The sequence below is a fragment of the Ictalurus furcatus genome, chromosome 16, assembly GCF_023375685.1.
Source record: "Ictalurus furcatus strain D&B chromosome 16, Billie_1.0, whole genome shotgun sequence".
NCBI classification, from domain to species: domain Eukaryota; kingdom Metazoa; phylum Chordata; class Actinopteri; order Siluriformes; family Ictaluridae; genus Ictalurus; species Ictalurus furcatus.
In genome coordinates this window covers 21,416,795-21,437,424 of record NC_071270.1, presented here as the reverse complement: position 1 = coordinate 21,437,424, position 20,630 = coordinate 21,416,795, and the positions used below count along the sequence as shown (strand labels likewise).

General features: G+C 40.4%; 1 protein-coding gene across 1 annotated transcript in view; it reads right to left on the bottom strand.

Annotated features, from left to right (window-relative positions):
- The window catches only part of ggt5b (gamma-glutamyltransferase 5b), a 30,988-nt gene extending 10,660 nt beyond the window's left edge, over positions 1 to 20,328 (bottom strand). Inside the window, exon 1 of the mRNA XM_053645341.1 lies at positions 20,057 to 20,328. Coding sequence (XP_053501316.1) covers positions 20,057 to 20,241 — 185 coding nt within the window. The 5' untranslated portion in view covers positions 20,242 to 20,328. The remainder of the gene's footprint in view (positions 1 to 20,056) is intronic.
- Positions 20,329 to 20,630: the final 302 nt, after the last annotated feature.

Below are 20,630 nucleotides of genomic sequence, written 5' to 3'. Positions count from 1 at the left end.
GAGGAAAAACAGTTTTAGACAGGAGCAAAGGTGGGATCTCTGTGAAACTGGAACATACCATTGATGAACAGAAGGGGAGGGAATCTGAATAGTAGTTTCTAGCTAAAGAGTGGATGGTACTTTATCAATATATAGCTGAAACTAACAATTTCTGAACATAACAATCATTCATTAGTAATGAGGTAGGAATACATTACAGATGGGACGCCAATCCATGACAGTGCACTGTACGCAATCTCAATTCACAGGCAATTTAGCATAGCCAATCAACCTACCAGCATATTTTTGGGTTATGGGAGGAAAGCAGCAAGGACAATGGGAGAAATTGTGAAACTCCATACAGACAGAAACCTGAGCTCAAGACCAAGCAGTGACGCTGGAGCTGAGAGACAGTAATGCTACCTGCTACACCACCATGCCGCTCCATTAGTAAAAAAAACATTTCTACAAAATGTTTCAATGCAGATAGGGGGCTCTGACAGTATCTATATATGTCAGGATAAACACATTCCTAAACACGATGACATATACGCAACAAAAAAAAAAGAAAAAGAAATGTCCTCTCACATTCAACTGCTTTTATTTCCAGCAAATTTCTTAACATGTGTAAATATTTGTTTTAACATAAAAAGATTCAACAACTGAGACATGAACTGAACAAGTTTCACAGACATTTGACGAACAGAAATGGAATAATGAATCCCTGAACAAAGGGGGGGGTCAATATTAAAAGTTACAGTCAGTATGTGGTGTGTCTACTATAACTACTACAGTGCATCTCATCCTCATGGACTGCACTAGATTTGTCAGTTCTTGCTGTGAGATGTTCCTCCACTCTTCCACCAAGGCATCTGCAAGTTCTCGATCACGTCTGGGGGGACACACGGTTACATGTAATTTTCCACTGCAAGGACGATCAGCTGTCCTTCCTGTCTCCCTGTAGCACTGTCTTAGACGTTTTACATTACAGACATTGCAGTTTATTTCTCTGGCTGCATCTGCAGTCCTCATGCCTCCCTGCAGCAGGTCTATGGCATGTTCACGCAGGTGAGCAGGAACCCTAGGCATCTTTCTTCTGGTGTTTTTCAGAGTCAGTAGAAAGGTCTCTTTAGTGTCCTAAGTTACTGTAACTGTGACATTAATTGCCTACCGCCTGTAAACTGTTAGTGTCTTAAGGACTGTACCACAGGTGCATGTGCAACAATTATTTATGCTTCATTGAACAAGCATGAAAAACATAGTGTAAACCCTTTCCAGTAAAGATCTGTAAAGCTTATTTGGATTTTACAAAATGATCTTTAAAATACCGTCTCCTGAAAAGGGGGCATTTCTTTTTTTTGCTGAGTTTATATGATATACCATCAATCATACGGTTAAAATATCTCATCTTCACACCTTATAACATATAAACATCTAAAGTGAAGATTCACACACTGATTTTAAGCAAACTCTTGACTGTTTTGTAGAACCATAAAGAATCGCATATGCTGAGTGGATAAACATCTTCTCAGATGATTTACATGACTTACAAGGAAACACAAGAGGCCTAATGTGTGTGTGGGGGGAAGGGGGGGGCGGTTGACAAGGGAAATAGGACACAGAAACAAGCCTCAGAAACACAAGTTGAAAAGGGAGATGTACCCCAGGGACATCAGAAACAAAGGATACAAAGGAAGTGAATGCGGAAAAAACATAGCGGTCAATGGCTGTGTGGTGTGAAAACTTTTGTTTCATTAGGAAGGCAATAAAGTTCTAACAGCTACTACACAGGATTTATAGCTAACTAGATAGCATTATTGTGTAAAAGTGGAATGGGCCATAGGACTGAAAAAAAAAAATACAACTATCTCGTTAGCTATAGAATTAGCTTCTGCTCAGCTAACTCACTGTAGATAGCATTACTGTGTAGGAATGGAATGACCCATAAGATGGTGAAAAGCCTTGCAATTTAGATAGCTATCTATCAGAATGGCTACATAATTAGCTTCTGATCAACTAGCTAACTAGGTAGCAATGGATCTGTATTTGGGGTCAGTTTGTGACAAACCTTTATTTCTGCATTGATTATCTTATGTGTGCTTCTATCTTATCTGAACTCATCTTCTGTTATTACACAGTCATGTTGGAAGAATGACAAGTATGGTCCTTCAAGTCCTTCATAAATAAATGTCCTTCATTAGTAAACCCAAACTCATAAGCCTAAAGTAAAGATATCAACTAATCTGCTTTGACCCGGTTTTGCTTTTCATCACACTGGTCATCCGCTTGATCATGTGTAATAAACAAATGATCATTTTATGAATATTCTATAGGATGTACCAATCATTTAAATGAATAATATATGTTAATGTAGATTAACAAATGATTTTGCTCTGTTTAGTTCTACATAACAACATCACAATTACAAACACAAAGGAACTACTCTCTCTTCCACTCTACTGCTCTGCATCTCACAGATGTTTCCTGTGAGCTTCTCTTCTGTCTTGAAATAAAATCTGGCTTGTGATTAGATTTGAATTCTCCCTATGCCTAATTTCTGATAACAGATAGCAATAGTGGGTAGGAATGGAATGGCCTGGGGTGCAGCTTAGGTCAAATTTCATCCCTTCTTTTCACTTCCTTGGCGCAACAATGCAATTGACATAAAAGACTATGGATGACATAGCTAAGCAAGCCTTCAAGAGCTACCTAATGTTAACATTACCAGGTATCAACCTGACTACCTGTAGCTAGCCGGATTTGCTAAAAGTCAACTTAAAGCTAGGCAATCTATTACAGTGACCAAGTTTGCCAAAGTTTTGGCAAAATCAAGGTGTAGATAGCAATAGTAGACAGGAACTAAATAGCCTTTACGATGGCAGTGGACACTGAAAGGGAGGTCAAGCAAATGTGTGTGTTATTGGAGCACAGCCTGAGGCTATATATGGAATGAATTTCATCCATAGAAAAAAGGTTAATGATTAAGAGGTTAAAATCACACACACACGCACACACACACACACACACACACACACACACACACACACACACACACTTACACGCACACACACCTGCATTGCAAGACAATTCCAGGTGTACTATTACATTTTATACCACAGGAGTCATTTACACACACACACACACACACCTGCATTGCAAGACAATTCCAGGTGTACTATTACATTTTATACCACAGGAGTCATTCACACACACACACACACACACACACATGCACGCATGCATTCACAACCCACATGATAAAGCCATCCTCCTTATTTTGTTTCCTTTTCTCTCTCTGTAGTACATGCCCAAAAGCCCAGTCGTACAGTCCGAAAAATACGCTTAAACGTCCATTTAAAAATCTACTTAATACTATGCTCTACATTTCTTTATTCAGGATGGAAAAAATGACTAATAGGTATGTTTTCTGAATAGGTGTGATATTCCTGCCTTCAGGTTCTGCATGAAGAAACATGACGTTTGTAATAAACAGACGCACTCACACATACACTCATTCATAATCAGTTTTCTTTAGTACATACTGTATGGCTGTTGTCCAGTGATTTATACCCAATGCTGGCCATGACGGATAAAAAAAAAAAAAAAAGCAAGTAGAAGCAAATACTGAAAAATACAAGCATGACGACCATGTTCAGACACATTTATTCCCTGAAGTGAAAGATTGGGAAGATATGAGGTCAAGAATGCAATTAACGCTAAATGAAGTATACTCATCCTACAGCTGGTATTAAAAACTACAAAACTGAAAATAAAACAATTTATTTCGAAATACTATGGCAAGTGAGGAATCGATAGATTTTTCCAAAAGCAACCAAATGTGTGCTGGAGAAAACAAAATACAACAGATAACTTCAGTCAGTCTCAAAGGCTCTTGAATGCTGTTGTCGATCAGTATTTCCGAAGGGAATTATAATTCTGTTCACCTGTCCTGGACGAAACACACGATTAGCTCCCCTGTATAAACAGAGACTGGAGACTTCAACAGAGTCTAGAGGGTCTGACAAAATCACCCTTCCTAGAGACGTGAATGCATCAGTCACCTCTGAAAACCATTTCAGTTCGTCCTCATGAGAAAATGCCGTACATAAATGTGGTTCTATTGACACTAGATTACCACAAGTGTTCCCTATCATTTGGAACAAGTGCCAATCCTGTTGGAACTTGAGAAATTCCAGGAAAAAGTTGGCTGCACGACGATGATATGCATACCGGAGGTTATCCAGTGTTCATAAAACCATGCCAAGAACCCATAAATATGTCTAGCATAGCGGTCGTGGAAAGACATTGCCGTATATATGCACTTTGGTTAACTAAAACAGATTAAAATGAGCTTTACTGTCCTCTCATTTAACTGCCTACTATCCCGTGGCGGTGAGTGGCTTATTCACCATATAGAGTCATGAGTTTTGCCGGTAGGATTAGATAAACTGTTAAATTTTCCTTTGATAACGTAATCAGATTTGATTATACTAGCACAAAAAGTATTTGTGCTTGTTTGTTTACAGTATCAAATGTATACAATGATTATCTCATTGGTAGTGCAGTCTATCTCCAAAAAATAAAAATACTTCTTATTACCACAAACAAACTACTGCAATAAAAACAGTGTAAATTATTATTATTTTTTTTTAAAATCTATTTACAGTTATATACAAACATTTGGGCATCCCTGGCCCAATCACATATTTTATTGATTTTTGCAATGCGAAGAACGCAATCGCTGCAGCTAAACATAAAATAAATAAAACAATTAAAAAAGTTTGGCAAATGTTAACGCACAGTTAATTTAATTTCATTTAATTAGCTCGTTAAGCATTCATTGACTCATTAGGACTTGTCAGTCAGGTAAAGAATTAAAAACATTAAGAAAATCAATTGCAGAGTGTAATCAGTCCTCTGACTCTTCAAACCTTGTGCTAACACTCAACAACCATGGGCTCCTCTCAGCAGCTGATGACTGACTGAGGATCTGAAAATGAATCCTCATTGATGCCTACAAAGCAGAGGAAGGCTATGATGTCAAAGCTCTTTCCACTGTCCAAAATATCATTAAGAAATGACCATTAAGGGGAACTGTGGAAGTCAAGGTAAGATCTGGAAGACCAAGATAGAACTCAACTCTCACATAGAACTGGCCATATGCTGGGCAGAAAGGCAAAACACTGACACTAAAGCCATTTTTCCACTGCGCAGTACGGTTCGATTCGACTCAACTTGGCTCGCTTTACTTTTCTGTGCTTGCTTTACCACTGCACTTTAGTGCCACCTCCACGTAGGTGCCATCTTCCACTCACTTTCACGCAGGAATAATGTTGTATTATCGAAGACCTGTACGAATACATGGTCAGGCCGTATTCCAAATGCCTTTCCTGTTCACTGAACATGTACCCTATTAAGGATGTAAAATATTTTACGAACCTACGTAGTGCTCGATATGACTAAGTTAGATTCAGCTGTGACAGGAGTGACTTCGATAAACACCTGTTTGGAAATCGGTAACAAGTGAGATGTAAAAATCTCAGACAGAAACCTTTGTTGTAATTTTATCTGTAATAAGATAAATGATGCATAATTTTCAATTAACAGAACATTACCATACGCAAAGTCTTTATTAACTGACACATTTATCCAGGTAAAATATAGAAGGAAAATAAGGAGAATTCCCTACTCCCTCAATGCGTGGCTCATATTTAGTATTGGCTTGGCTCACTTGGAACCTAGGTGGTACTAAAAAAAATACCAGGTACCAGGTACTATCCACAGTGGAAAGCCCCCAAAAAGCGATCAGAGCAGAGTCTAGTCAAGCCATACCATGCAGTGGAAAAGTGCCATAGGATGCAAGATCTGTATAGGAGAGTCATCAGATGGAAACCTTCCCTGTGACCTCATCACAAAGGTGAAAGTGTGTGCAAAACAACATGTAGATAAGCCAGAAAAAAGGAGCAGCATTAATAATACACATAAGGTGGATCTATTGTGTCTGGGGTTGTATGGCAGCCAGTAGCACAGGAAACATTTCACAGACAGATGGAAGAATGGATTCTGGTATATTTCAGCAATTCATGAAACAAATGTGACACATTCAGTCAAGAAACTGAAAATGAAAAGAGACCATGAACTACAGGAAATGCGAACTGAAGCTTGTGGAATGGCCTTCCCAGTCCCCTGACTTATATATCATTTAGAAAATGTAGGTAGAGCTTAAACATGCTGTGCATAAAAGACCGCATAATAATATTTCAGAACTAGAAGCATTCTGCAAGGAAAATTCTACAAACAAGGATAGATGGACACTTACATGGCTACAAAAACTGTTTGCATATTGGGACATCTGTCAGAGGTGGTGTTTCTAAATACTGGTGGGTGTCCACACTGTAGGTGACGGGTGATGTTCCATACGCTTCCCATCCTGAGTGTGTGTGTGTGTGTGTTCACTATAAAAGGTCATAATAGCTCCCAAGAGAAACTTGGACCAAAGATAAAGGAAACACGATGTTTTCCAATTGGCACCCCATTCAGGAAATGAAACTTAAAAACCAATGTAAGGTGATAAAGCATGTGACCACTGTTAGTGGAATTTTGTAATGTACAGTGTGCTTATTGTTCCTTTGCTAATCTGGAATGACACCCAGGGAGTTTTAACTTCTCTGTGGAGAAAGCATGGCCGAGGGTTTTGATTTCCCATGAGCCGAGTGTGTGATCATGAGCAACTAACCCCAATAAATCCAAAACAGCTTCGGGCATGTCTTTCTCATCCCTCTAACTGTATAACTTTCTGACCCAAATAAAGAAATGTACACACTGTCTCCCTTACCCCAGCATAGTCAATCAACCAAGACATGTTTGGTGTCATGTTTTAGTGTTTTTTATTGTTGTATTGGAGCCACAAAGCTAAAAAAAAAAAAAAAAAAAAAAAAGGATGCTCAGCCTTTAGTTTAGGATTATGAAAACTGCATTTCTGAGGCACATTGTCTAAGACGGACTTAGTGGAGATGCATACTATAAGACAAAATGCTAACTGGGTGAGTATAAAAGGCAAAACAACAGGGGAAGGATGGGGAAAAGAGGCAGGCAAATGATATACATGGAGAAACCAAAGGAGGAGAAACATGATGAAAGCAGAACATGACTGTGCCAAGTCACACCTCCATTCAGAAACATCCAGTTCAACAATAAAAGGGTAAGGAAGGGTTAGGGCACTTGAGAATCGATGCAGTGGTGAAGGATGCTTTGACAGCCCTAATCACCTTGTTAGCTTTGTCATGCCATTGTACACCAATCAGCCATAACATTAACACCAATGACCAGTGAAGTGAGTACCATTGATCTCATTACAATGCCACCTGTCAAGGAGTGGAATATATTTGGCAGCAAGTGAACAGTCAGTTCTTGAAGTTGATGTGTTGGAAGCAGGAAAAATTGGAAGGGCCAAATTGTGATGGCTAGACGAATGGGTCAGAGCATCTCCAAAATGGCAGAGCAGTAGTTAGTACCTACTAAAAGTGGTACAAGGAAGGACAACCAGTGAACCAGCAACAGGCTCATGGGCACCCAAGGCTCACTGATGCACGTGGGGAGTGAAGGCTAGCCTGTCTGGTCCAATCCAACAGAAGAGCTAAAGTAGCACAAATTGCTGAAAAGGTTCATGCTTGCTATGATGTTCTGAAAGGTATCAGAACACATAGTGCATTGCAGCTTGCTGCATATGGGGCTGCGTAGCCACAGACCGGTCAGAGAGTCCATGCTGACCACTGAAAGTGCCTACAATGGGCATGTGAGCATCAGAACTGGACCTTGGAGCAATGGAAGAAAGTGGTCTGGTCTGATGAGTCATGTTTTCTTTTACATCATGTGGACAGTCAGGTGCGTGTGCACCTTACCTGATGAAGAGATGACACCAGGATGCATTATGGGAAGTGGGCAATGTGTGGAGGTACACTAGTGGAGGAAGAGTGATGCTCTGGGCAATGTTCTGCTGGGAAACCTTGGGTCCTGGCATACATGTGGATGTTACTTTGAAACGTACCACCTACATAAACATTGTTGCAGACCAAGTACACCCCTTCATGGCAACAGTATTGGCCTCTTTCAGCTGGATAACGCACCCTGACACATTGCAATGGTTTGCAATGGTCAGGAATGGTTTGAGGAACATGACAAAGAATTCAAAGTGTTGACTTGGCCTCCAAATTCTCCAGATCTCAATCCGATCCGAGCATCTGTGGGATGTGTGGGACAAACTAGTCCGGTCCATGGAGGCCCCACCTCGCAACTTACAGGACTTGAAGGATCTGCTGCTAACGTCTTGGTGCCAGATAACACAGCAAGTCCATGCCTCGACAGGTCAGAGCTGTTTTGGCAGCACAAGGGGGACCTACACAATATTAGGCAGGTGGTTTTAATGTTATTGCTGACTGGTGTAAGTGACACTCTAAGTGACTCGAGAAGGGCAGTTATGGTGCTGCTGAAGTCTCTAATAAAACACCTGCAAAAGTTAGGAACAGCCCTGAAAGCATTGTCCTTGACATTACTGAAATTCTAACCCTGGCACCACCAAATTGTCCATGATGATGTAATCAAAGTAAATAACACATATTTTTCAGCAAAGCAGCTGTGGATGAGTTGTGTCTGCAGCACTGTTCAGACATGCTGAATGTGTTCAGGGAGGACAAGTAGAATAAAGTGTCATCAATATTGGCACCTACATAACTATATAAGGTAAAGGACAAGACAAAATGATGTACATCACTGGCTGAAGTTTTGCCAGGTGTTTCCAGACAAAAGAAATAAATGGGCCCTGGTAATCAGCTTAACTTTCTGAGTCATACAATGTTAGTAACCATGAAGTCTGTCTGAGAGTCTGAACACAAGTCTGAACAACTCGACACCAAAGCCATTTCAGACATGAAGCATGTCATGGGTGATTGAGACTTCTCTATGTTTGGGAAAGGGAGGACATTCAAGAACAGTTTACATTAAGAACACAGATTCTTCCCTATTTATTTGTAGTTGTGCTTGAGTGAGTCTAATCTCTTAAGCAGAATTATTCATGGATTAACACTTTATTAGTGCCCTGCTTTTTAGAAGCCAAACAATTACGCCATCAGCTAACACAACATTATATATCAAATATCGTAACCAACCACAGGGAATGTTATGAGCTTTATTTCAGCTTTTAGAATACACTTTGTTTTTTTTGTTCATTGTAAATATGTAGCTGCATAGAAGAAGGCTTGTTAGCATTAGTATAGGCAGTGTAGCTTTTAATTAGTCCACTGCACTTGCCAGTAAAGTGTATATTTCCATAGATTCATTGGCATATCTCCTTTACTTCCAAAACAAAAAAATCCCATCCAATGCTGGTCAGGTATCTTTAAAATCCAGCGATAATATAACAGGTCCCTCAGCTCCAGACTAGCAGTTGTTTAGTGTTGGAAATGATTTTGCCGCTTTTTTGTATTGAAAAACACTGTGATTTGGGTACGAAGCTAGTCTCTAATAATCTCCCAACCTTCGAGAAAAACCTAAAGCAGCTGGTCTTTTCACATCTAGCTCTCTCCCACTGAGTGTGTATGTTTGACTATCTAGGTGTGTTCTCTATTGTTACGCTGTTACCCTCAAGCTGCTCACTGACCTCGTGATGTTGTTGAGATTGTGCACTTGTAATTGTGTGTATTGAGAGTGACTGATTTGTAATGAATGTGTGTCAAACTCCTGTGTACTTGCATATAATGGCAGCCCAACTCAAAAACATGGTGTGGTAAACTCCCCTTAGACTGCTGATTCCGATTACACAGTTGTAGCAATACTTTAATCATATGAAAAAATGTCGAAATTTTCAGAAAGTTTGTTTTAGTAACCTAATTAACATAAAATTAGATCATACTGAATGTACAGCCAGCACCGTTGATCTGAAGCAATGACTGTTAAATATTATATCTTATGTCTAAAGCACTTATAGTTAATGAAAACATCACCGATCAGGAGTTTAATATAATGTGTTTAACAGAAATATGGATTAAACCAAATGAGTGCATTGTACTAAATGAAGCTAGTCCTCCTGGATACAGTTATATACATCAGCCTCGTCTGACTGGCAGAAGAGGACGTTTCGGACTTATTTATAATTACAATCGAAGCGTTACACAAAAACCTAATCAGAAATTCAACTGTTTTGAAGTTCTTTATACTAATATAACAAATGTAGCCAGAAAAAATAAGTCTACCGAGTCAATTCTGCTAATTATTTACAGACCCCCAGGGCCATATTCTGAATTCCTTGGTAAATTTGCAGATTTTATCTCAAACCCGGTTGTTTCTCTAGACAAAGCTCTAACCCTAACCCTAACCCACTGAGAATAGCGGTTGTATCTAATCTAGATTCAGTAGGGGTCTATCAGAATGTAATGTTAGGATCCACTCCTAAGGTTGACTAAATGCTCAGAGTCAACGTTCCGCTACACGCTAGATAAGGTAGCTCCACTTAAAAGAAAAGTAATTAGAGAGAAAAAGCTAGCACCCTGGTATAATGATCACACCAGCACCTTAAAACAGACCACTCAAATATTAGAACGTAAATGGCGTCAAACGAAATTGGTAGCATTTCAAACAGCTTAGAAGGAGAGCCTCCCGAACTATAGGAAATCTCTTAGTGCTGCTAGATCAGTCCATCTCTCCACCTTAATTGAAGATAACAAAAATAATCCTAGATTCTTATTTAAAACTGTAGCAAAATTAACTAGGAATAAAACCACCACAGAAACATGCAAACAATCAAAGTAATCAAACCCCTTCTATAATAATTAATTCTTCCCTTAGCACTGGCCATTGACCCCTGTCAACTGTCTGACTATAGGCCAATATCAAGTCTGCTCTTTGTCTCCAAGATCTTAGAAAAGGTTGTAGGATTTAGGCTTCATTATAGCATAGAGACAGTGCTGGTTAAAATGGTAAACGACCTACTACTGGCATCTGATCAGGGTTGTGTCTCATTACTTGTATTGCTTGACCTTAGTGCAGCTTTTGATACCATTCATCATACTATTCTCCTTGATAGACTAGAAAATGTTGTTGGCATTAAGGGAATGGCCCTCTCCTGGCTCTTATTTGACTGATCATTATCAGATGTAAACAGAGACTTCTCTGAGCATACTGAGGATTAAGTTTGGTGTTCCGCAAGCTTCTGTTTTAGGCCCACTGATTTTTACTTTATATATGCTACCTCTGGGTCAAATTACTTGTAAAAATGGAATTAGCTTCCACTGTTATGCTAATGATACACAGTTGTATGTTTCAGCGAAGCCAGATGACAGACATCAGCTTAATAAAGTTGAGGAATGTGTAAAGGACATTAGACGTTGGATGCTTATTAACTTCCTTTTACTTAATTCTGACAAGACAGAAGAACTTGTATTAGGACCACGTGTAGCTAGAAGTAAGCTTTCTGATCTCATAGTAACTCTGGATGGTCTTTCTGTTTCGTCATGTTCAGCACTAAAAGACCTTGGTGTGATTATTGACTCCAGTTTTTCATTTGATGCTCATGTAGATAATATTACTATGATAGCCTTCTTTCATCTCAGAAGTGTTGCTAAGATAAGAAACATAATGTAACCACACAATGCAGAAATATTAGTTCATGCTTTCGTCACCTCTGGGTTGGATTATTCAATGCCTTACTGTCTGCATGTTCCAGTAGGAGCATAAACAAGCTCCCGTTAGTCCAGAATGCAGCTGCTAGAGTATTTACTAGAACCAGAAGATATGACCACATCATAATTTTCTACATTGCCTAAATATATGTTACTACATAAAGTGCCTGGGCCGAAGACAACCAGCATACAGAGAGATACTGCCAACAGAGACTGTCAATTTGGGTTGTTATAAAATGTTTGTGATATGACATGTGATGTGCAACGAAGTGTGACGCAATCAGGCACGAGAAAAGTATAATGGTGCTGCTGAGCACATGGTGCTGGCAGGGTGGGAATTTTTCCTCCTTAGAGGTTTTTTCGCCCACCCCTGAGTGCGAGGTTTGGTTTTTGGGGAGAAGCAACACACTGCACAGTCCCGACAAATGCAAAACTGAGGGCTGATAGGCCCAGTTGAGAAAGATAGGGACGTGTAGAGCCAATATTCATATTAGTCACTAATACTAACACTATTTAGGGGGTACACAGTTAATCAACATGTAATCAAAGGAATCAGGGTTCAAAACAATATATACGTGTAGTTTGTGAGGCTTTATAGCCTCAGAGGGGGAAATGTTGTATATAAAATATACATGAAATACACACGAGGGAGACCTAGTATGAGTAATATGTAATCTTATTGAGAATTCACTGGGCTGGTGGACTGTATGAACAGATGTTCACCTAAGACACAACACACAGATAAGCAAGGCGCAGGGGGATAACAATACATGTATTTGATTAAGTGCGGCAGGTCTTGGGGGTGTGGGTGGAGTACGTCTGCACGCAGGCAGAAGGTCAACTAAGAGACACACACACACACACACACACACAGAGGCCTGGTGTGTATGCAGAAAACAGAAATTAATCTGTTTCATATTCTGTTTCATATTCTGTTTCAGGAAAAACTCTTATAGGGTAATGTACATGCAAGCACTATAAACAAAAAAAGAAATGTAGAACAAACATAAAATTTACTCATAATGTCGAGATGGTGTGTTTGAAAGTGTCCGTTCTCGACGAAAATCCAGTCAGGAAGCGACACAGACAAGGTCAAGTTATTTTTAAAGAGTGAAACAAAACAAAATATATTTTGGAGCCAGAACTGCACTTGCGTGATAAGGGTCGCTCAACAGTCCCAATTGATGTACGTAATGGTGTTCCGGGATAGCTAACTCTAAACATATTGATGTCTGGGTCATCCTGACCCTAAGAAAACTGTATAAATAGAAGAGCTTCAGCTCTGGTTTTTGAGATCGCATTTTGGGACGTCTCAAACTGTGGGGATCTCGTGTGGTGGAACGGAACGAATAAACCTGGACCCTTGCTTCTTCTCACTCACGGCTGGTGTCTTATTTTTCTTGCTCCAATTGAATATGTGAGTATCTGTTTCTATGTTAAGTGTCTTCAGGTAATAGGCAAAATTTGGGCCAGCACATGACAATGTCTAATTTGAAAAATCCTAATATTGAACATGATATTACCTTTTATGACTCATAGCTTGGAAAAGTGTTGTCGTTGTTGCTTGTTGCTAGCTGTATTAAAATAATAAATTTCGATATTTGTCAGGTAAATTACATAGTATTATAACTATACAGTAGATAATGCTGTCCTTTAGCATGTTTTGAGTGACGATAGTAATAGTGCTAACGTTTGCTAGTAGTGAAACGGTGGTTTATAGCCTACTTGACGAGCTAATTTAGTGAACTCAAAGCTACAGTATTTACAGATGAGACCCACCTGCACTTGAATCCCTGAACTGGTCGATCATTTTGTTACATTTTCGCTGCGTCTTTTTATAGAGCTTTCTTTTTGCGTGCAGAGATGGTTGTCAGTCCAACAGATTCTTATCTCTGCACACGACTTTTGGAGCTCTTTTAGAGTGACAGTTGGGTTCTTTCTTACCTCAAGGCCCTTCTTCCCATGATGCCCAGATGGCCAACTTTAGGACGGTTCAAGGTTGTGCCAAGCTTTTTCCATTTCAAAATTATTGAGGCCACTGTGGTCCTGGGAAGACTCAGAAGTCTTAGAAATTGTTTCATATATTTGCCCTGATCTATGCCTTGCCACAATTTTGATCGCGGAGATCCACAGACAGTTCCTTGGACTTCATGGCTTGGTTTTTGTTCTGACAATTCAGTTTAAACTGTGTGTGTCTTTCCAAACTATGCCCAATCAAATCAAACTACAACAGGTGGACACCAATTGAGTTCTAGACACATCTCAAGGATAATTTAAGCAAACAGGATGTACCTGACCATAATTTAGAGTACCACAGCAAAGAGTCTGAATACTTCTATGAATAAGAAATTTCAGTTTTTGATTTTTAATTAATTTTTGCTAAAAAAAAGATTGCTAAAAATGTTTTTTTTTTCACTTCATCATTATGGGCGATTAAGTGTAGATTGATCATCAAATCAACTAAATCAAATCCACAACACAATAAAGTATGCAATAAGTAAAGGGCTCTGAATGTTTGATCTGAATCCACTGTACATCTACTACTTTTTAGCTCCAACAGTATCTTGGGACTTTGTACACAGGCCACAGATTAACCAATTTCAGCATGGGTACTTGGGTCTACCCCAGCTTGCACGGTGATTTTAAGCAAAGGATAATGGTTAATGGTCACACTGCAAACTCCAAACACTCCATCTTTCACCAGAGTTCACAATTACCTAAAATTTGTTTTCCCAGCAGCTCATTTGCTCTCTACCCAAAGTGGAGCTGAATAATATTCCACTGTGTTTTTGTTCATTTTTAATTGTATTCCCTTGGATTGTATTCTCAACTTCTTCTGAAACATGTACTCTGTTGATTACCTGAGTGTGTTTTCTAGGCCTGGTTTATACTTGGTACATGACTTTCTGGGCTCATGCAGAAGCAGTGCAACACAAGCAGCATTGTTCACATTCAAGCCTGAATGGCTTATGTATCTGGGTATCTATCACACGTATCAGAACCAAAACACCCTGTCTATCTGGTTTTCAACTCAAACGGTAAAATATTTCACATTTTCATGTGCCTTTCTGCCTCTCTCTGTCGCTCTGACAAGCTCTGTCTCTTCCTTTCAGACTCAAATCAAAAACCATGACCTTCCAATCAAATGTTTTTAAGACGATCCAGAAATTGGATACACAAGACATATCTTTTGGTAGCTCTGAAGGCTACAAGAGAGGTTTTAAAATTCAAACACTAACCATGATAGATAAATCTGGCTTGTGTTAGTACTCAATAGCTGTCTAGAATAATACATAAACGTGCAGTTTGAGTCAAAATGTTAGTTTGTTTAGTCAGCTGCGGACACAGAGTCACATGGTGCTATACTGCAGGATACAATGGCTTATATCCTGAACTTGTGTATGCATATGTGTAGTAAAATGCAAGCATAATCCATGCTCTAGACTGCTCTTGGCTTTGCGATTTAGATTTTCAACCCTCAAGAGAGACATTTTGTGCAATTTGGAAAAGTGCTAACAACAAAATTGGATTGTTTTATTATGTCCTAGCACAACAAGGTGGTACCTACCATAGATTTGACTCGGTACAAGTTAACAGTGATTGGTTAGGTGCCTGGCTGGGTTCCTGGTGGCAATATGGCTGTGGAATTCTGTGCTTCATGGTGTTTCTTGTCATCCTCTTATGTCATGATTCGCTATTGCTGCCTGCCTGAAACAGGCTCAGGTAACAGAAACTACAGTTATGTTGACTCCTCTTAATAGGTCTAATGCCTACATTTAATGGGACATTATTACTCTACTTTATGTGGCACGTGGATAGAAGAGTAAGACCTGTCCTTATTATTGGATATGTAGATGGATAATCACCTGGCCAGTGGTTATAGTATTGCCAAATAGAAAGTTTAAGCTTACTTTAATGGATGACTTTAGGGTCATCCAAAGGGGGGAATTGTGGAATTATTTTATGTTTTGAGATGAAAGATACATAATTCAATGATGTAAGATCAATTCAACGTGATTTTTGCTCATGATTTTTGCTCATACATTAAGTAAATGTTAGTGTTTTAAGCTTAGTACGACGCTATCGCTTTCTATAGTATGGGATGCTGCCTGCTAAAATTTCTCTCTCTCTCTCTCTCTCTCACACACACACACATACACAGTGGTGTATTCGGGGCCATACACTCCCCCATTGCTGTTTGCATATAACGACTTTTAAGGATGAATATTATTATATACCCTCAGGATACCCACTTGTTGTGCTGCTTCAGAAGTCTCTAAACTACTTTTTTTGTTAAACTCATGATTTTTTGTTGTAATTGGTGCATTTATTTTAATTCCACTCTTCCCTGCCCCTGACAACTGCCGTCACTGCGACTGAAGACATCAGGTAAAACTGTCCTGCTGAAGCAGTCAGGTAAATTTAATAAAAGTGCTTGAAGTGGGCTTGAAGTGTATTCAGTGCTCACCGGTATGTAGTACTGGGAATGATTCTACTGTCTCTGCTTGAGAGAGATTGGTCAGGTGACGTGAAAATTATGCCCGTGGCATGACTATAACGGCACCTGTGAACCACACTGTCAGCCTTATTATCTTCAGCGAAAGACCACATGTCAGACTGTTTGTGTGAACACACCTAAAAACTTTTTGACAGGAAGTGTTACTCCTTTCTCTTACAAGGGGAGGTGGGGACACTTTCTGTGTGAAGTGTATGAGAGTGAAGCGCTACAGTGCGGCTCCGCTGTGGCTCTCTCACTTCTCCGCTGAAGCGAGATGGCTTTCGGAACCTCAGGACTCTGGGCCTGCCGCTGTCATGGCAACCAGCCGGCTCAGATCCTGGGTGTCCGGTATGGATCTGGAGGGGGAATCTGAGACAAGCGCTGCTCTATTTCTGTCTTTCCTCTGCATCCGATGAAATAGCTTCTGGGTTTAAAAGAAAAAAAGGAATATGTAGCTCGCGTCAACCCGCCCTTTCTGACTCCAAGGAGCCAGAGGGGGGAGCCAGTGCATCCCTCTATGGGAGTGGAGCATGCTGCCACACACACACACATACTGACTACAAGCGGCCAGAGGGGGAAGTTAGGGAGAAGGAGAGCACTTCCTCAAACCGCAGAAAACTCCCCTTTTTTCCCGGAAGAGCACCTTGAAGTGTCACGCTTCTGGGGAAAGCCGTGTTTATAATTCCGCGACATGGGATTAAAGTAGGGTTTTATAAAAAATAAACAGTAAAGCTATGCTGAAGGTGGAGGAAGTGCTTGCGACCCACCTCTCTCCAGTGGTGGCAGGAAAATCAGGGGAGCCGATTTAGCCATCCAGGCTATGTTAGACCACTTCGGCATTGGTGGGCGAAGCCTATTCGGCAGTGGGTCTTGCTTGTGGGTCTCAGCATACAATGGCAGTGTGGCAGACTGGCTGAACTGTGAGGGAGTCACAGAAGACGAAGAAAGCCAGGGGCAGAAAGCCAGGCGGAGCAGGCGGTCACAGTCGTAGCCTGCTAGTAGGACTGATTTAAAATGATAATCAATGCTGAAAAGGCAAAAAAAGTGGTTCTGAGGAGCCGCTGAGGGAGGTATCAGGAGATAAGAGGTTGTTAGGGCAGCTAGCCCCCAGTGTTACCGTAGGGCTCCCCTAGCCAATGTCGTCCCATGTTTTCAGTTTCTCTGTTCCGCGAGCTGTCACAGGGCAAAGTAAATCTGATGCTTTCCCTCAGGAATGTGGAAAGTTATTGTCAACTACTGCCAAATGTGTCTCTATGGATTCTATCCTCCATAGAAAAGGTGTACCGGGTCCAGTTCATAGCTCGACCCCCCCATTCCACCATAGCAGTCAGCACCAGGCAGAGCCTGATGTTAGCCCAGGTATTAGATCTCTCTTGGACAAAGGGGCCATAGAACATGTAGCTCTTCTCTGAGGGATTGTGATTTTGCAGCCATTATTTCTTGGTCTGCAGAAAAGCCGGAGTATGCAGACAATTTTAGATCTACGTCATCTGAACCATGCTCTTCGTACATACAGGTTCAGGAGGTTGGCGCTCAAACATATCATTTCACAGACTCAGTTTGAGGATTGGTTTGTGACGATAGATCTAAAAAAGACATGTATTCCATTGCCCAGTCACAAGAAGTTCCTGAGTTTCGCATTTGGAGGCAACGTGTATCAATATTGGTTCTTTGTTTCAGTCTAGCTTTATCCCCTTGCACCATCACAAAGTGCATGGATCTTTTGCGACAAAGTGCATGGCTCCTTTGCGACTCCAGGGCATCTGTGTGCTAAACTACCCGGAACGGCTTGAAAATTCTAACGCAGTCCAGGAAGTTGGCGATTCAACAACAAGATGTTGTTCTCGCCCATGTGAGGAGCTTGGGGCTCAGGTTGAACCTCAGGGAAAGTTGCTTCTCCAGTCAAGAGTGACTTTTATAGGGGTTATATGGGATTCGAATACAATGAAGGTGTGTCTGTCCCCAACATGCGTTGAGCAATCCTATCAACATTGAGCAAGATGAGGTTCAGTCTGGGCATCCCCTTCAGTCTCTATAGAGACTGTTGGGGCTTATGAAAGAAGCAGCCAGTATCATATCTTTGGGCCCATTGCGCATGAGACCATTCAGTGGTCGCTGAAAGTCGGAGGTTTCATCTGAAGAAAGTACAAAACAGGCTTTTTCTACATGATATTTCACATTGTGAACTGACAAACCTGAACTGCACAGTAAATAAAGATGGCAGCTCTATTTCTCAAAGAATTTCTATGTTGCCATTTGATACTGAACTTCAGTTGATGTAACAAACTTTTTTTTTGTAAGTAATGTTATAAGATGGGTGTGGAGTGGTTAATGTTGCCACTTCACACCTCCGGTTCGATCCAGAGTTTGGTTTACTGTCTTTGTAGAGTTTCACGTGCTCTCCCCATGTCCGTGTGGGTTTCCTCCGGGCCATTTGGTTTGCTGCACCTCCCAAAAACCAGCTGGTGGTAAGATTGTCTATGCTAAACTGCCACCAGGTGTGATGCCAATGTGTGGTGAGCTGAGATGAACTGATGTCCCATTCAGGGTGTGTCCCCATATTGTTCCCAGGATAGACTCCGGATTCATCCCCACCCTCACTAGTATAAAGTGGTGACTGAAGATGAATGAATTAATGTTTCAAGATGAATGAACAGTTACCTGTGAATTTTTCCTCTAGCATTGTATAAAGAGAATTGGAAAACCCCTATCTGCTGACAATTTTGTTTTGGTTTCACATGGACTTTTCATCACTGCCTAGCCCCCTGGTACAATACATTTACAAGACCTGATTTTTGCTGTTCTCTCACTAGCTGGTGCTGAATAAAGAAGCATGAGCACAAAATGAACACAATCATTTTGACAGCTTGTCATTTAAATAAGCCCTGGTTGATGTTGACATGACACAAGACACAGAATTAGAAGCAAGTTATTTCAGTTCATCCCTATTTTGGGAGATACATTCAGACATGATCAAAAGTAATAGATGAAACTGTTCAAACTATGAACATTTCTACCTGTATTTATTAAACAAGTTCATTGCTGTTTACTCTGTAATTCAGCACATCACTATAAATGTTACTTCAGCACTGTAAGAGTTAAAATCCGTCAAAATTCCCAGTACTGAAATATCATCTGCTGTGTTGTGTTCTCTCCAGCTGGACATGTATGAACACTGTAAGTTAACTCGACGTTGTTGTTCAGGTGATCAAACATTTACTTTAAATGAGCATTTTGACTGAGAATGTTGGTTTTTTTTTTAAACAGAGAACATGAAGATATCCTTATAAGATTGTGAGAACCTATAAATCAGGGGTTCTCAAACCTTTTGCACCCACTTTCGAACATAATCTGGCTATTCAAATATTACGCTCATCATATAAATGTGTAGTTTTTTATTCCTGAAATTTCCACAAACAGAACACATTAAATCCAAGTTGGCATTACTAATAATTTGTGAGTTCTTTGTGAAGTTTGGGTTGAAACAATTAAATTGGCCAGTCAAACTGCCTAATAACGATAAGACCTCAATAATAAATATAACAACATTGGTAATAGTCTGTTGTACTTTAGAGCACTATATTAAACAAACAAACAAACAAACAAACAAACATATAAAAACATGGTCACCCTTGCTATTCTTCACGTACCACAGAGGGTCCCCGGACCCCACATTAACCAGTGCTATATATAATCTCTATGCATAATAAAACAATAATGAGTAATAATAATAATAATAATAATAATAATAATAATAATAATAATAATAAGTATTATGCTATAAAATATCTCAATCCGATAATGCACGCGCAGGATTTATGTGCTGGAATCTGAGCGCGTGGCACAGAACGCCGCTGCGGGTTCCGTTCCTCGCGCTCACATTTCATTTGCCTTTCGTTTCCGTTACCTGCCGATGTCAGAGCACGTGAGAGAGTCAGCGGCGACGGCAGCGTGCAAAAACTTTCCGTTCTCCTCGCAGCCCCGGTGCATCCGCACGAGCAGCAGCGCGCACACGCTGATGAGCGCCGCCGCGCACACGAGCGCCAAGCACACGACACACGCGAGCCTCGGCTTCGACTTCGACATCGACATCACTCACGCACTCAAACAGTGAGAAGTACAGCAGAGGAAGAAATGCGCGAGTTTTAAGTGGTGCGGCGCGCGCGCGCGAGAGAGAGTTTAATCCGTATAAGAGTTTAAGCCGCTCCCCTCCCCGCCAGAGGTGAATAGAGCGTTCGCGACATTTTAAAACTGAAAGCCGTTATAAAGTAAAAACACGTTCAGAATCTTTCAAATACATGATAAAGTTTACTATTAGAGGCAACTAGATTCATGCTTTCATTTTGTTTCTGTAAATCTAAAAGTTATACAATGTGAAATATCTGATGTGATATACACCAATGATGTACTGTAATGTAATATAATAAGGGTATATATGGGTAGGAGTCAGTGTCCCTAATCTACAGGTTATAAGAGGATCA